The sequence below is a fragment of the Nicotiana tomentosiformis genome, chromosome 3 (assembly GCF_000390325.3).
Source record: "Nicotiana tomentosiformis chromosome 3, ASM39032v3, whole genome shotgun sequence".
NCBI lineage: Eukaryota > Viridiplantae > Streptophyta > Magnoliopsida > Solanales > Solanaceae > Nicotiana > Nicotiana tomentosiformis.
In genome coordinates, this window is record NC_090814.1 from 93,714,423 (window position 1) to 93,731,651 (window position 17,229).

General features: G+C 43.3%; 1 protein-coding gene and 1 non-coding gene across 2 annotated transcripts; one reads left to right on the plus strand and one right to left on the minus strand.

Annotated features, from left to right (window-relative positions):
* Positions 1-1,579: 1,579 nt before the first annotated feature.
* LOC117275256 (small nucleolar RNA U3) lies at positions 1,580-1,800 on the plus strand. The gene has a single exon (XR_004505418.1). It is a non-coding gene; the product is annotated as a small nucleolar RNA U3 (small nucleolar RNA).
* A 10,873-nt stretch (positions 1,801-12,673) lies between these two features.
* Positions 12,674-14,259, minus strand: LOC104089912 (uncharacterized). Its single transcript, XM_070198823.1, has 5 exons — positions 14,029-14,259; positions 13,780-13,836; positions 13,351-13,695; positions 13,131-13,186; positions 12,674-13,019 (listed from the first exon to the last, which is right to left on the minus strand). Exons 1-5 carry the CDS (start codon positions 14,257-14,259, stop codon positions 12,674-12,676), a joined length of 1,035 nt encoding a protein of 344 aa, XP_070054924.1.
* Between the last annotated feature and the right edge of the window lie 2,970 nt (positions 14,260-17,229).

Consider the following 17,229-nt stretch of genomic DNA (forward strand, 5'->3'; position numbering starts at 1 on the left):
TATTAGATAATAAAAAATAATTTTATACTTGGAATAGATGTTGTTTGTGTTGAACATATAACATATTTGTTCATTGGTTATCAAACCCAATGATAATATTAGTGGTGACCGGTGAAGATACTTTCTATCATTAATACGTTGTGAAGTTCACTTTTTGCTTATGTATATTAGTGTCATGCACGTATATACTACGCAAAGTTAAAAATGTGTCCATCGTGCTGTTGTGAAATTTAGATCCATCAAATGGATTATGTAATGGTAGAAGGATGGTATGCAGATATTTTGACAACAACATCATACATGTAGAGGAATCATTATAAGTTAATGTGCCTCCAAATATGTGTTTATCCCCAAATTTAACTTTCGTAATAAAAAAATGAAGGATATCCTTTTAAATTTGTTCGAAAATAATTTTTAGTACACTTATATTTTGCAATGACAATAAATAAAACACAAGGACAAACAATATAATCTCAAACGTTGGACTGTATTTATCGCAACATATTTTTTCGCACGAGGGCTATATGTTGCACTTCCAAAAGAGATATCAATGTCGACAAGAAGAGTTCTGGTCATCATGACAGAGCAACCAAAGCATTCGAAGGGGTCATACAAAAAAAATAATTAAAAAATAATTGTATACAAACAAGTCTTAGATAAGATATCATCATATTGCACATTTCTAAACAATAACTACATAGTAATGTTATCTAACTAAACTTATTAATTTGTATGTTCATGCGATGTCCAATCATTTTGAGTTCATGCACTATGATATAATGACATTTATCGACATTTAAATGATTGTTGTTGTTGTTGTTGTGTGTATATATATATAATTAAATTTATTGTTCTTTCATATAAATAATTTACTAAATTATTATGTGTCATTATTAACGTGTAATGCACGTTGATAGAAACTAGTTATTATAAAAGTGGGAACCCTAAAACTAAAAAGTTAGATTACAAAAGTATCCCTCTTAATATACTAATTGTCCTACTTAAGAAATTAAACAAAAAAAGGCGTCGGATAGCGAATAGTCACAACCATTCATTTTTCAAATGGCAAATAAACAGCACTCATACTATATTTTTCATACGATGATACTCTTCTCATCAACCATATATCATTCCACTTCACGAGGCAAACCAAGATTTTCTGGACCGGAGTACATATTGTTTGAAGTTAAGTGTTTTAATTCTTTTTCACCACTCAAAGACCTTTCTTTTATCGAAATCTTAGCAAAGTTCAAAGAAATCACCAGCAGGTAAGATTGTTGATTTAAGATGCTCTAGGGTGTGTGGAAGTTGGTATAATGCGAAACTGAGTTCTTTTTTCATTTATAATTGGAATGGTTTTTGATTCAAAGTTTAAGCTCCTTGAGTATTTAGTTTTCTCGACACGAATCAAAATCACAAATTAGACTTCTGGTATTTTATTATTCGATTTTGTCACGTTGCCAATGAGGGAAACCCGACTAGTTTGTCAGGGGTTGAAGCGTGGCTAAGAGTTGTCCCACATCGACGCATTAACTTGTCAGTCTGCGGTTTATACAGCCATTCACTACAGCTGAAGGGCACGACCTTACTTGAACAGGATCTGTTCTATAGGCTCGTACCACTGTATCCTTGAGTTCTAAGGAGACAGAAAACCAAGTCTGGTTGATGAGGTGTGGCTTTGAGACTAGAGCGTGATTAATAGCCTTCCATGGTCACTCGTGGGCTTGGAGCAGCAGTAGAGGATCGTTCTTATCTCTGTTTCGGCAGGCCTGGGATGGTCTCAAAGCTCTCTGACAGACTCCAATCTTTTTGGTTCCTCTTTCTTTCCTTCTTCGACGCCTAAAAGCTAGACCAGTTTAACAAAATTGGCAGTGCCTTTTCCAACAAACTATCGTTTGATCACTTTGATAGTGTTTGAAGACATTAATTCTTCCCAGTTCTGAAACGGCATCCTTATTTTTTATTTTCTAGTACACTGAAGTGGCTTTTAATATAATACAGTAAGTCCTTAAGCAAAAAGGAAAAATACAGTAAGTACTTAAGCAACAACATGGTTTATTGTCAGGGTACGGAGTACTGTAAGTCGTAATCAGTAAGCGAATAAATTCTTATTCCTTGTGACTTGTGAGATCAAAGAGCAAAATTAGTAATATGGCAAAGCAGACAAGTCTTGGTCTTAGATATCACAGTTACGCGTGTAATGGTGTTTTGTACCCGAAAGGCTGACTTGAAATTAATCCAAACTGGAAGTTTGTCACTGTTGAGTGTCCTAACAACTTCCCTTGTACATTATTTCTTGTTACTTTTTAACTCTAAAATAAAGTAGCGTTTAGCATCGAGTCGAAGTGTCAAATATTTGTAAATTGAGCAATGCTAATATAAAGTACTATAATCCACGTCTAGCTATCAGCCTATCACGTTGCAGTAAACCATTACATTATTGCTTTGAATCTGCTTCGTTTGACAAAGAAAGAAGAAGCTTCTAAGCTTTATGATCAAATAAGCGTTGCTTTGCACCAAATTGAATTATGTTGGCACATTACACCCAAGTAATGATACGAAGAATCTGTCCACATGCTTAACCTGTATATGAAGAGGAAATAACAGCACAAACTGCACTTTTATTAATTAGCGACTTCCTGATAGCCAATCATCATTACAGAAACAACTCAAAAAAATGAGGAAAAACTGCCAAAAATTGGATAATGGCATATGAAACCTCAAACATTTTACTGGCAATGCTGGGTAAAATATCCCATCTCGAGAGTGCATTGAAATTACAAAATACACACACAGCAATGAAGCAGTAATTCACAACTCACATATCTTCATCCTTAGAGCTTTGAAGCAACAACCTGTATGAGTCAAAATCTGCCCTAAAATATTTAAAATAAGATAACACTAAGGAAAGAATTCTCGAGCCGTCATTAGTTGAGGTGGACCAGGAAACAACAAGACTCATAGTCAAAGGGTCGACGAGAGCCGTGGTCGAGATGTCAATAATGGTCGAGGTCGAGCACCGTTGATGAAGCTGTTACGGCTAGTTTTCGAAATAAGATATTAAAGAGAATATTCTGGGGATATTCTCTGCACTTGTATTATTAGGGTTTGCTAGGAATATGTCTCATATAAATAGAAAAAGAGACAATGATATGAGGCATGTGATATTTATTTATAAGAACAAACTTTGACAAAAACATCCCCTCTTTCTCTTGCTAAGATAAAAATACCATCTTTTCACTAAGATTCTTGTCTATATTATTACATACCTTTCCATCAGATCCGATAATAATTCGAACATTCAAGGATTTGTCTGTCACTCATCATTGTCACGAGCAACAACCATCTAGCTCATCCTTTATTGGGTGAACCATTCCTCCTATTTACTTAAGTGCCATTTACTGTTATTCATTGCTATTAAATGCTACATTATTACTCTACACGGTGCCTTCCTGAGATTCTCTGGAAGGGCCACATAAGACTAAGCAACCGATGTCCGTGTAGTTACTATCCGCTAACTGGGATCCCCTCCGTACGCTAGACTAGATTCTCAGTGCCGTACGGGAAAACCAATGGCAAGAGAAATTGAGAGAACAGAAAAGAGAATTGATAATGGAAGAAAGCTTGATTGCATTAATGAAAACTATTACAGAAAAGTCACACGGTATCGAGGGAGGGAGACACCAGTATAGAGAATTGCTTGCTTGCTAGAAAGTTTGATTACTTGATTTCACCTAATAATGCTTAAATTAAATAAACCAAAGTTACATGACTTGACCTAACCAAGCTAAAGGAGCATAATGGAAGTACATGAAATACAACTACTCTATATTTATAATGAAAATGACTTAGTTTTCTACAAGGTAGAAACAGATCCGTTGGTAGCAAATTTGTCTTTCGCATCACGGTCTGCGCGCGCGACACTATTTGCATCTGCTTGCGGCTGGGTGCTGGCACTTGGCATCAAGGTCTGCGCGCGCGACATTGTTTGTGAGCACGACGCTGTTGGATTCTGCCAGCGGTTGTGTGCTAGCGAGGCATCAAGATCTGTAAGCGCGACACTATCTGTGCGCTCGACACTGTTGGCATCATAATGGTCTGTACGCGCGACATTGTCTGTGCGCTCAGCACTATTGGCATCTGCCAGCTGCTGGGCGCTGGCGAGGACTATCGGTGGGGGCGACAGAAGCACATGCACGCTTTTCACTAGGCGCTGCCGAGACCACGAGGCTGACCGTGGCGCTAGGTGTTGGGAGGATTGCTAGGACGCCACGGGGCGCATCCAAGGGGTCATTGGGCATGGGGCATGGCTGGAAAGTAGCCCATGACATTCTTCCCCACTTGAGTTGGTGACGTCCTCGGATATTTACCTGCAAGGTGATGATTGATCAGGCTCTTGTGGGCTTGGGGGTCTATTCCCTTCGGTCTTGTGAGGTGGCTTTGTGAATGATGCTCCATGTCTTTCCGAAACGATTTCAGGACTGACATGGAAGACTGGATGGATCTTCCACCAGGCTGGGGTATTCACCTGGTATGTGGCTTTCCCAAATGTATCTTTTAATAGACAAGGGTCCGATATATTTTTGCAATAGGCGAGGGTCATGGGTCCTCTCTACAAACAAGTACCGCTTTGGAATTCTTAGCATCACTTTATCTCCTGCTTGGTGTTGAACAAAGCAAAGATTTTGATCGGCATACCTGTTCGCCCGCTCTTGTGCTTTAACAAGATAGCTCCGCACTATCTCTGAACTTCGCTCCCATTCTTTGGAGAAGCTGGCAGCTCGAGGCGATTTTGGCATGTTTGGTGCATTTACAATTTGTGAGAGTAGCAGTTAACAATTTCAAAAGTGCTTTTGTTTGTACTAGAGCTCTTTTGTGAATTGAAACACAGTTGAGCAACATCCAGAAGCTTCACCCAATTCTCCTGTGATTCGGTTACAGAGTGGCAGATATATTCCTCCAGTATATCATTGATCCGTTCTGTCTGGCCATTAGATTTTTGTTGAAAGCTTGAGTTGTGACTCAATTTTGACCAGAGGCACCTAAACAGATGAGTCCAAAAGTTGCTAGTAAAGCGTAAGTCACGGTCACTAACAACTTGTTGGTTGGCCCCGTTTTATCCCATCATCAGGAGCATGTCGGCATATGGTACCAGTATGGCGTTGGTTTGCCTCGGGAATTCCAATCCCACTATCAATTCGAAGTCATCTAGGATTGCTACACGTAGGTTGAATCTTCCTTCGTATAGGAAAAGCTTCATTGGCACTTCTTTGGCTATTCCACTCACTGGCTGGGATAGTGAGTTGATAGCCTTGACACGACCCCTACTCTTTTGCACAACTAGACTGAGGCGCTCCACCTGAGTTGAGGCTAAGTAGTTGTGGGTAGCACCCGTGTCTATCATTGCCCGAATGGGTTTGCCGTTTATTTTAATTTCGACGAACATTAAGGTCCTCTCTTGTGTGGGAGGAGGCCTCTCATCCGCCTTCTTTTTTCCTTTCTTGGCGATTGGGCATGCATCCTTCTTAGGGCTACCAACACTGGTTCCTACTAAGGTATTAGGGATGGAGCCAACAATTTCATTGAAGGCACCTACTTGTTCTACCTCGTCTGAGTCATCATCTGACCCATCTTCAACAGTCTGATAAGCATTGATCTGTGTATGTGGGCATTCATTGATCCAATGTTGCCCACCGCAATGATGACATTCTGAAAGGGGCTTTCTCCCCCGATTATTGTTGATGGATGCAACATTGTTGATGCTTGATGAAGGAGTCTTAGATTTGGTTGCACTTCGATCTCCTCCATTTTTCCCTGGCCACCATTCCTAGGCTGGCTCCCGTTGTATTCCCCTCGGATAGGCGGCTGATGCCTATCCTTCTGAGTTTCCATCTGATAATCCCCAAGTCATTCTGCAGCTTGGATCACCTTGGGCAGGGTGTCTACCATTTGTCTTTGCAACTTTATACGAGCATGAGGTTTCAAACCTTCTACGAATGCGAAGAGTTTATCTTTGTCCCCCATATCACGTATGTTTAGCATGAGCGCGGAGAATTCCCTCACGTAATTCTGCAATGACCCGGTCTGGCAGAGTTCCCGTAGCTTTCTCTGTGCATTGTATTCCACATTTTCGGGGAAGAACTGCAGGCGTATGGCTGCCTTCAGTTCTTCCCATGTATTGAGAGTATCTTCCTCGGCTCTGATGGATTTGTATTTCACCCGTCACCAGAGTTTAGCATCACCCTGAAGATACATGGCAGCAATTGCTACCTTTTTGGCTTCTTCTAACTCCCCCATGATATCGAAGTATTGTTCGATGTCGAAGATGAAGTTCTCCACTTATTTAGCATCCCGAGCTCCGTTGTATGGCTTTGGCTCCGAAAGTTTTAGCTTTTGTGGAATAGGGACGAGGTTCATAGCACCCCTAATTTGGTTTTTCCTCCTCTAATTAGGCCTTGTAGGGAAACATTGACAACATTGAGCTATCCTGTCAAGTTGTCTATGCTTTGCTGTATGGTAGTCACCCTGTCTGTCTCTAGTTCCCTATGGGCTAAATCCTCGGTGCGCTCCTGTCGGAGGTCCTCGAATTTTCCATGAATTTTAGCTGCCTCTACGACTTCCGTTTGCCAGTTTCCCTCAGAGTCGCGACTGATGTTTGCTATGTCAACTTCGGCCTGCCGCATTCTGCGGTCCATGTTATCCAACCTTTGCACGAGGCTGGTTCTTAGATTGGGCACCATATCCACGATGGTTCGTAATACGTGAATCGTCTCTTCTAGGGACGCAATGCGATCCCCATGATTCACCATGTTCAGAAATGGTGGTAATGGCAATGTGTTCCCTCGTCCAATGTCGAGCCTCGACTCTGATACCAACTGTTTCACGGCTCCTTCCTGAGATTCCTTGGAAGGGCGAAGTAAAGTTAAGCAAATGATGTTTGTGTAGTTACTATCCGCCAACTGAGGTCCCCTCCGTACGCTACACTAGATTATCAGTGCCGTATGGGAAAACCAATGCCAAGAACAATTAAGAGAATAGAAAAGAGAATTGATAAATGAAAGAAGGCTTGATTGCTTTAATGAAAGATATTACTAAAAAGCCACACGGTGTCGAGGGGAGAGACACTAGTACCGAGAATTGATTGCTTGATCCCCCTAATAGTGCTTAAAAAAAATAAACCAAAGTTACAGGACTTGATCTAACTAAGCTAAAGGAGCATAATGGAAGTACATGAAATAAAGCTACTATATATTTACAATGAAAAGGACTTAGTTTTCTACAAGGTAAAAACAGGTCCATTTGCAGCAACTTGTCTTTCGAATCAGGGCCTGCACGCGCGGTCCTGTCGGCACACGCTATACTTTTTGCATCTGTCTGTGGTTGGGCGCTGGCACTTGGCATCAGGGTCTGCACGCCGCAACATTATTTGTGCACGCAACGCTGTTGGAATCTGCCAGCTGTTGGGCGCTGGCGAGGCATCAGGATCTGCGTGCGCGACACTGTTGGCATCATCATGGTCTGTGTGTACGACATTATCAGTGCACGCGGCACCGTTGGGATCTGTCAGCCGTTGGGCACTGGCGAGGACTATCGGTGGGGAGACAGAGGCACATGTGCGCTTGTCACTTGGCGCTGTAGAGACCACGGGGCCGACCGTGGCGCTAGGTGTTGAGTTTCTTGCCAGGACGCCACGGGGCGCACCTAATGGGTCATGTGGCATGGCTGGAGTAGTTATTGCATATTGTTATCACTATTCGACCAGATCTATTTGACGTTTATCACACCATCGGAAATTACATCTAGAAATATTATTATTAACTAAGTTTAACCCATAATCATATAAATTTAATTATTTGAACCAAGAGTGATATATTTGGTCAAACAATTTGGCACCATATGTGGGAATTTCTTAGTTAAAGCCTTTAGTTTCTTCTAGATCTACAACATGCACGGGTCATTAATGTAAAACAAAAAGAGCAAGAAAAAACAAGATCTCCTTTCTTTGAATGCACAAATCCCAAGATGGCAGGTAACCGAGAAGAAAGGATGAGAATAATAAGTGACCTCCCAACCAACCTCATGAACGCCATCAACGAAAGCTGTGAAACGACATATGAAGGCGCGATGCCCAGTGCCTCCCCTAGGCGAGATGGGTCACCGCCCCTCAATGCAGCATCACAAAATATCTTGGTAAGGAAGCCTCCACGTCTGTGGGGGAAGAGACGCCCCCTGATGTGAAAAGGTCCCTCGAAATGTGGCTAATTGACACGCTAACCAGCATCCTCAACAAGCCCACTCGAGACAAGACTGCTGAAAATGCAAGGACTTACACGATACCACGAGATGATGAGCAGTGCAACCAGCCTTCTCCTCCAACGACATGTATTACTCACAATGTCATTGATAGTGCAGGTGACAACGCCCTTGCAGTCGTTCTGAAAAGGATAGAAGAAATGGAGAATGGTTAAAAAGAAGAATGGGAAATGGCGGATGTGCGTGGACTTCACAGACTTGAACAAAGCATGCCCAAAGGACTCATTCCCGTTTCCTCACATCGACCAACTCATTGACGTAACGGCCGAGCATGAGCTGCTAAGCTTCTTGGACGCTTACTCAGGCTATAACCAGATCCTCATGAAAGAGGAAGATTAGGAAAAAACCACATTCATCACCCACTAAGGAACGTACTGCTACAAGGCCATGCCCTTCAGACTAAATAACGTGAGGGCGACTTATCAAAGATTGGTGACAAAGATGTTCAAGGATCAACTCTGAAAGACAATAGAAGTATATATAGACGACATGCTGGTCAAGTCCAAAAGGGGAGAAGATCACATCGACCATCTGAAAGAAACTTTCAACATGCTTAGACGATACGAAACAAAACTGAACCTGGAGAAGTGTGCATTCGACGTAGCCTCATAAAAGTTCCTAAGCTTCCTCGTATCACATCGAGGGATCGAGGTCAACCCTGATCAAATCAAAGCCATCAAAGGGATACCCGAACTCTTGACCACCAAAAAATAGGTCCAAAGGTTGACTGGCCACATCGCCGCCCTATCAAGGTTCATCTCTCGGTCGTTGGATAGGTGCCATAAATTCTTTGGCATACTTAAGAAAGAAAACAGCCTCCAATGAACTTTGAAATACGTCCAAGCTCTAAGGGAACTAAAGGCATATCTGTCGTTTCCACCCTTGCTTTCAAAACTAGAGCTGGGGGAGCGTCTCCTCGTCTATCTAGCTATATTCGAGGTATCTATAAGCGCAATCCTAATTCTAGAAAATAAAAGTACGCAATCTCCCATCTATTACATTGTCAAAACAATAGTCGATGCCGAGACGAGGTACCCGCACCTCAAGAAACTGGCTTTGGCCTTAGTCATAGCTTCACATAAGCTTAGATCGTATTTCCAATGTCACCCCATCTCGATTGTCGCAACTTTCTCCCTAAGAAGCATTTTACATAAACCCGAACTATCAGGAAGGCTGTCCAAATGGGCCATCGAGTTAAGCGAGCACAATATCACGTACCAGCCGTGAACGATGATAAAGTCACAAGTTATCGCTGACTTCGTCGCCGACTTCAGCGCAAAAATAATGTCTAAAGTTGAACGGGAAGCTGTCCATAATTCCCCCCAAACACAAGAACTCTGGGTCCTATACACCGACGGCGCATCCAACGTGTCGGGGTCCAGACTGGGACTCGTACTCGAAGTTCCAATAGGCGAAGTAATTCTCCAGTCCATAAGGTGCTCGAACATGACTAACAACGAGGCCGATATAAGGCCGTCATTGCAGGTTTGAGACTAGAGCTCAAGTATGGGGCAAAATGGTTAAAACTACGCTGTGATTCCCAGCTCATAGTCAACGAAGTCATAAGGACTTTCCGAATCAAGGAACAAAGATTGCAAAAATACCATACCGAAATCTACAAGCTGCTGCCCGAGTTTGACGAATGTCAGCTCGACCAAATTCCACGAGCACAGAACGCCGAGGCAGATAGCCTCGCTAACTAGTCGTAGCCACCAAAAACATCATAACAGGAGACAAAAGCGTGATCCATCTCCTCAACTCATTGCTAGACCTAGTCAAGGTAAGAACCATTAACTTAACTTGGGACTGGCACAATTGTATTATTGCATACTTGCAGGGCGGCATACTCCCAGGCGATAAAAAAGAGGTCAAGAAACTGAGAATGCAAGAAGCCAGATACAGTATCCTCCATAATGATCTGTACATGAGAACCTATGGCGGCCCTTTAGCAAAGTGCCTGGGCCCAAACTAGACTCGGCGCGTCCTTGAAGAGATCCACGAAGGCTATTGCGGGGCTCATTCCGGCAACCGAACACTGGTTAGATGCCTCATACATGCGGGATATTATTGGCCCACCATGAAAAATGAGGCCACTGACTTCGTAAAAAGATGCGAGCAATGCCAGAAGTATGCCCTAGTAATTCACCAAGTGGGCGAACACCTCCACTCAGTCACCTCACCTTCGCCGTTCATCAAATGGGGAATGGACATCGTGGGCCCCCTCCCGACAGGAAGGGGTAACGTATGATTCCTTTTAGTTTTAACTGACTATTTCTCTAAGTGGGTGGAAGCAGAAACATTCGCCTTAATACGGGAGCAATAAGTAATCACTTTTACAAGGAGGAATATCATATGTCGGTTCGACCTTCCCAAAGAAATCAGTTGCGACAACGGACCCCAATTCACGGGAATGAAAATTGCCAAATTTTTCGAGAAATGGCATATCAAAAGAATACTCTAAAACCCGTACCACCCCACGGGCAACGGGCAAGAAGAGTCCTCCAACAAATCGATACTAAACATCATGAAGAAGAAGCTTGAGGATGCCAAGGGACTGTAGCCGGAAGTACTAATAAAAGTATTGTGGGCCTACCGAACAACTCCGAAAATGAGCATAGGAGAGACACCCTACTCTTTTCTCTACGGTACTAAGGCGGTAATCCTAGTCGAGGTTGGAGAGCCCAGTCTAAGGTACTCCCATGAGAGCAGCATAAGAAATGACGATGGTAGAAGGCAAGAACTCGACAAAGACGAGGAACGAAGAGATATGGCCTATATAACAATGACAACCTAAAAACAGCAAGCAAAATGCTATTATAACAAGAGAGCAAAGGGCAGGCCGCTCAAAGTCGGGGACTATGTACTGAAAGCTAAAACCTACGTGAGTAAAGATCCCAGGGAAGGCAATTTGGGAACAAATTGGGAAGGTCCATACAAAATTCACAACAAAAGCAAATAAATGATCATTTCAACTAGAAACAATGGAAGGAAAGCAACTACCAAACAACTGGAATATCAGCCACCTTAAATACTTTGACTTATAAGAGAAAAAGTGTCCTCCAAGTCGTACTTCTTTTTCCCTCGCTTGAGTTTTTTCCCATTTGGGTTTTCTCAAAGAAGTTTTTAACGAGGTGACGAAGGGAACACTCTAAGTCGAAGTACGGGAAGGCAAGGCCCTGGTTACTATTTCATTGCTCGACCTCTCACTACTCTCCATATCGACCAATGAAAGGACTAGATAGACCATGACTGGGACTGGAATGCCAGCCAACACCAAAAAATCTGTAAATTTCTCCAAGTTTGTAACAAATACAACAATGTCAAGGCAATAAACTTTACACTTTCCAACATATCTCTCTCAAATACAGGTTATGTTTGACCTTGTTCGAACTAACACCTACCAACCCTCGGCCATAATTAAATACAGGTTATGTTCGACCTTGTTCGAACTAACATCCTCCGGCCCTCGGCCATAATTAAATACAGGTTATGTTCTACCTTGTTCGAAATAACACCTGCCGGCCCTCGGCCATAATTAAATACAGGTTATGTTCGACCTTATTCGAACTAACACCTGCCGGCCCTCATCCATAATTTAAATACAGGTTATGTTCGACCTTGTTCGAACTAACACTTGCCGTCCTTGACCATGAGTAAATAAAAGTTATGATCGACCTTGTTCGAACTAACACCTATCGGCCCTCGGCCATAACTAAGTTCAGGTCGTATTCAACCTTGCTCGAACAAACAACCGGCCCTCGGTCACAACTTAAATGAAAAGCTATGATCGACCTCGTTCTAATAAACACTTATCGGCCCTCGGCCATAATCTTACGAAAGGTCACAACCAAACAAGTCGACGACCTCGGCCATGTTCCAATGCACAAGCAACAAAAGCAAAAACACACAAGTACAGAAAACAAACCACAGGAAAAGAAGGAGATATAGAGAACAAATTTTGCATTCCATTTCATACTTAAACATTTTTTTTCAAAGGCTAGTGAAGACGCCATAAAATATATACAAGCTTACAAAAAAAAAGAGAAAAACTACTAGTTGCAGCCATCAGGATCTTCTGCACCTCCACCACCCTGGCCGCCGATGCCTGGGCCATCTCGATCCCTTTCTTCATCATCACCTTCGCCCTTAGGGTATGCAGCATCATACTAGGCATACTTTTCTAGCTGGCCCACGCCCCGTCCCCCTCATCATCACCGGCCTCAGGCATGGCGGGACTATATCCACAAGACACCCGAGCCTCACGGTCTTTAACGCGAACATCATCAAGGGTGACCGCAAAAGCGGACCCCGTCTTATAAAAATCTCGGAACACGTCCAACTGAGCCTCGACATGAATCGATTACTCGTACAGTTCCCGAAAAATATTTGGAAAATCTAAAGTACGAGAGGAAGATGGTTGCACAAGCAGTTTAGCCTTTTCAGCCTCCAAAGCGACCACCCGATCATGGAGGAGGGAGTTGTCTTTCTCCAGCTCTCCGATCCTCTCCTCCAGTCTATCCTCTTTTACCTTCTCCGTAGATTGTTCAATCTCCCACTCGACCCAGAGAGTCCTATTCGCTAACTCTAACATCTCCGATTTTCTCCGAGCCTCCAAACGGGAAGATTCCGCCTTCTCAAGCTTGCTCTGCTTCTCAGCGACTTTTCCATGAAGAACCTCTATCTGTATCTGACATTCTTCTAATTTCCTGTACAGCTCAACCACTTGTGCCTGAAGTTCACCGCAATGGGCCTCTGCGGCCCTGCTGACCTCAAGCTCCTACTCCCTACTCCTCAACGTCCCCTCGAGGGCGCTGCACTTCTTGATTAATATCACCAACTTGTCACCCTTCTCCTTCAGCTCATCACGAAGGGCCTGCATATTGCCACCCTCACCAAATCGCCTGTGAAACTCCCAGTAGTTGTCGTGATACTAGAAATATTTATTTTTCAGCCTCCAAAGCTGCCACCCGATCATGGAGGAGGGAGTTGTCTTTCTCCTGCTCTCCGATCCTCTCCTCCAGTCTATCTTTTTTTTACCTTCACCGTAGATTGATCAATATCCCACTCGACCCGGAGAGTCCTATTCGCTAACTCTAACTTCTCTGATTTTCTCCGAGCCTCCAAACGGGAAGATTCCACCTTCTCAAGCTCGCTCTGCTTCTCAGCGACTTTGCCATGAAGAACCTTTATCTGTATCGGACATTCTTCTAATTCCCTATGCAGCTCAACCACTTGTGCTTGAAGGTCACCGCAATGGGCCTCTGCGGCCCTACTGACCTTAAGCTTCTCCTCCCTACTCCTCAATGTCCCCTCGAGGACGCTACAGTTCTTGATGAATATCACCAGCTCGTCACCCTTCTCCTTCAGCTCATCACGAAGGGCCTACATATTTCCACCCTCAACAAACTGCCTGCAGAACTCCCAGTACTTGTCATGATACTCGAAATATTTATTTTTCAGCCTTGCGAATATTTCCCTACGCTTCTCCTCTCTTCGGGCACTTTCAATCTCCAAAATCACTGTCTGCAAACAAACAAAAAAAAGAGTAAGGAAAACATGAAAATTCCCCTGCCAACAAAGGCAAAGAGAAAAGGATAAAACACTAAGCACTCACCCGGAGAGCGAAACCGGCTATGCTCCTCGACAAGGTGGCGTCTCCAGTTCTTTGAGGGTCTTACCCTCAATTTCGGAACAAAGAGGCCTGAGGGAAGGGACTATGTTCTCCGTGTTCTTCAGCAAGTCACGATCTATAGGGATCGCAATGGTCCTCGTAGACCCCTTTAACCTCATCTCAAGTTGGGTAAAACCCTGCTCCATCATTTTCAGATCGATTGCATCAATGTCAGACCCTGACTCGTCACCTTTATTGGCATGATCTTTACCCCTATCACCGGTCATCAAAGAAGTATCAGCAATCGGCTGGGATGTCGATGCCTCCTCTCGCATCGAAATATCGAAGGCATCATCGGCCTATCTCTCCACCACAACAACTACTGAAGACATACCCACTTCGGCTGCCTCCAACCTCGGAGACCCCAGACTCCGACTCGTCCCCGATAACTGTAATCTCTGTCTTGCGTAAGGAAAAATCATCAGCCATTGAATAAATGACCCGGGTGACCCTACCGCCAACATCTACAGACCTCCTCTTGCGGGGCATCAAGTCCCCTTGCTCGGAACAAGCTCGTTGTCTTTATCTATAAGACGTCATATAGGAGAGACTGCGGTCTCCACGATCGCTTAAGCAACGTGACCAGAAGCCGCAATAGGAGAGATCGAGGTGCGAGTAAAACTAGCCATCGTCGTAGGTGGGCGAAAGCCGCAGGCACATCCGCTTTTCTTTTCTGGAATGAACAAACGGGAGCTCTCGACCTCCTCGAAAGCCCCCTGGCCAATCCTAGGGAAAACATAGGAAATGGGAATGTCAGCAAAGTAAACGGAAAGGAAAGGAGCCAAGACTCTAATAAAATTAGCAACTTACAGGTCGAGGGGGAGGCCGCCCAAACCTCTTGATGAAGCCCGACCACTCACGAATCCCTGCGATGTGAGGGAGGAGCTGACCGACCCAACCAGAAATGTCCTCAACCAAAGGAGGAGGCAAGGTCTTGGTTGCATAAGAAAAGAACAAGAGGTTAGAATCCACGACTAAGCAAAATAAACCAAGTACCTACATGCAAGGGAGTTAGGCGCTTATGAGTGTAATTGAAAGCTTCAGGGAAGGCGTCGATGTTAGCCACTACGTCCTCAGTTCTAACGAAGAAAAGGTTGAGCCAAAACTAGCGATTAGACTTGTCATCCATCTTTACCACCAGGCATTTGCCTCCTCGGCGGCGAAGGTTCAGCATCGTCCCCCTATAAAAGCTAGGGGCGAACAGGTGCATCAAGTGGCGAAGTGTGATCTCGACCCCGGCTCAATATGCAAACTTAGTAAGCATCCTTATGAGCTTATAGACATACGACGCAAGTTGAGCCCGGCAAACATCGTAGAAACGACAAAATTCCTCCGCCAACGGAAGGAGAGGAAGAGTGTAGCTGACATGAAAGAGGTAAGCGTAGAATGCGCAATACCCAGGACGATGGTCCTGCACTGCATCCCACCCCTTAGAGATCAACTCGACATGATTGGGAAGGCTGTATTTAGCCTTAAGCTCTAACAAGTCAGCCTCCTTCATCATAACTTAAAGGATTCAGGTTTGGCTTCAGGCAATTTCAAGAAATCAAACCTGGTATCGGGGTTATGATGAACTATCTCCTCTACCGTCGGGAAGCTTCCGTCCTCAACAGCAGTGGAAACACTCTCCACATGAGGAGGAAAACTATCACTAGAGGGACCGGGTCACTTCCCTCGCTGGACTCAGAAGGTACATTAGACATGTTTTCAATGAAGGAGAGGAAGGTATCAAACAACGAAGGATTAAAACGCTAAGGATCTCTGGAACAAAAAAAACACAACAATGGAAAAAGAAGAAGAAAATATAGGGTTTCGATGCAGGAAGTCTGTAAAGTTTGGAATTACACCCTTACATCCCTATTTATAGGAATTGAGGCATCAGAACCAATAAATTGGTTCATCATTACCTGGCATCAGAATCGAAGTTACATGACCAATTAGGAGTCCCACGCAAAACGAAGCGACGCATCGAGAATACGCGTCATGATAACACACGAGGTCATGACGTCACCTTGACTCGTGGACAACACAACTCCAAAATTTGTGGTTCACGAAGGGCTACGTTGCGATCCCGCCTCAATCATCACGACCAGATCATCTCGTTCAATCGTTTCAACCGCAATGAACAGTGTCCGCTTATCAAGCCCGCCTGAGGCCGGCCTCAATAAGCGGAGGGACTAACTATATAGGTCAAAAATTGCCCTAGAATATTTAAAATAAGATAACACTAGGGAGAATTCTTGAGCCGTCGTTAGTTGAGGTGGACAGGAAGCAGCAAGACTCATAATCGAACAGTCAACGAGAGCCATGATCGAGATGTCAATAATGGTCAAGGTCAAGCACCGTTGATGAAGCTGTAACGATTAATTTTTGAAATAGGATATTAAAGAGAATATTCTAGTTGATATTCTCTACACTTGTACTATTAGGCTTTACTAGGAATATATCTTATATAAATAGAAAAGGAGACAATGACATGAGACATGTGATATTCATTTGTAAGAACATACTTTGACAAAAAAGATTCTCTCTCTCTTACTAAGATACAAACACCACCTTTTCACTAAGATTCTTGTCTATATTATTCTATACTTTTCCATCAGATCCGAGAATAATTCGAACATTCAAGGATTTATCTGTCACTCATCATTGTCAGGTGGAACAATAATATAGCTCATCCTTTATTGGGTGAACCACTCCTCCTTTTTACTTAAGTTCTATTGGTTGTTATTCATTGTTATTAAATGTTACATTATTACTCATGCTTTTTGGAATAATTATTGTATACTGTTATCACTATTCGACCAGATCTATCTGACATTTATCACACCCTCGCAAATTACATCTAGAAATTTTATTGTTAACTAAGTTTAACCCATAATCATATAAATTTAATTATTTGAACCAAGAGTCATATTTTTGGTCAAACACAGCCTTGTCTAAAAACCAAACCAATTCTCCTTTGGGTGAAACCATCTGCACAGGCAGCGAATCAGAACTTTCACTATCACCTAGTGATTTATACACTACATCTGCCTTCCCAGCACCTGCTACAACAAGAGCGATATTGGCGGATGAGTTTATTACAGGAAATGTAAATGTAATCCTTTCCGGTAGAGGTTTTGGAAATTCCTTGATGAAGGTAACCCACTTCTCTTTCTCATGGACAAGAGGATGCCCGGGAAATAAGGAAGCTACATGCCCATCAGGACCCATACCTAATAGTATTACATCAAATTTGGGAA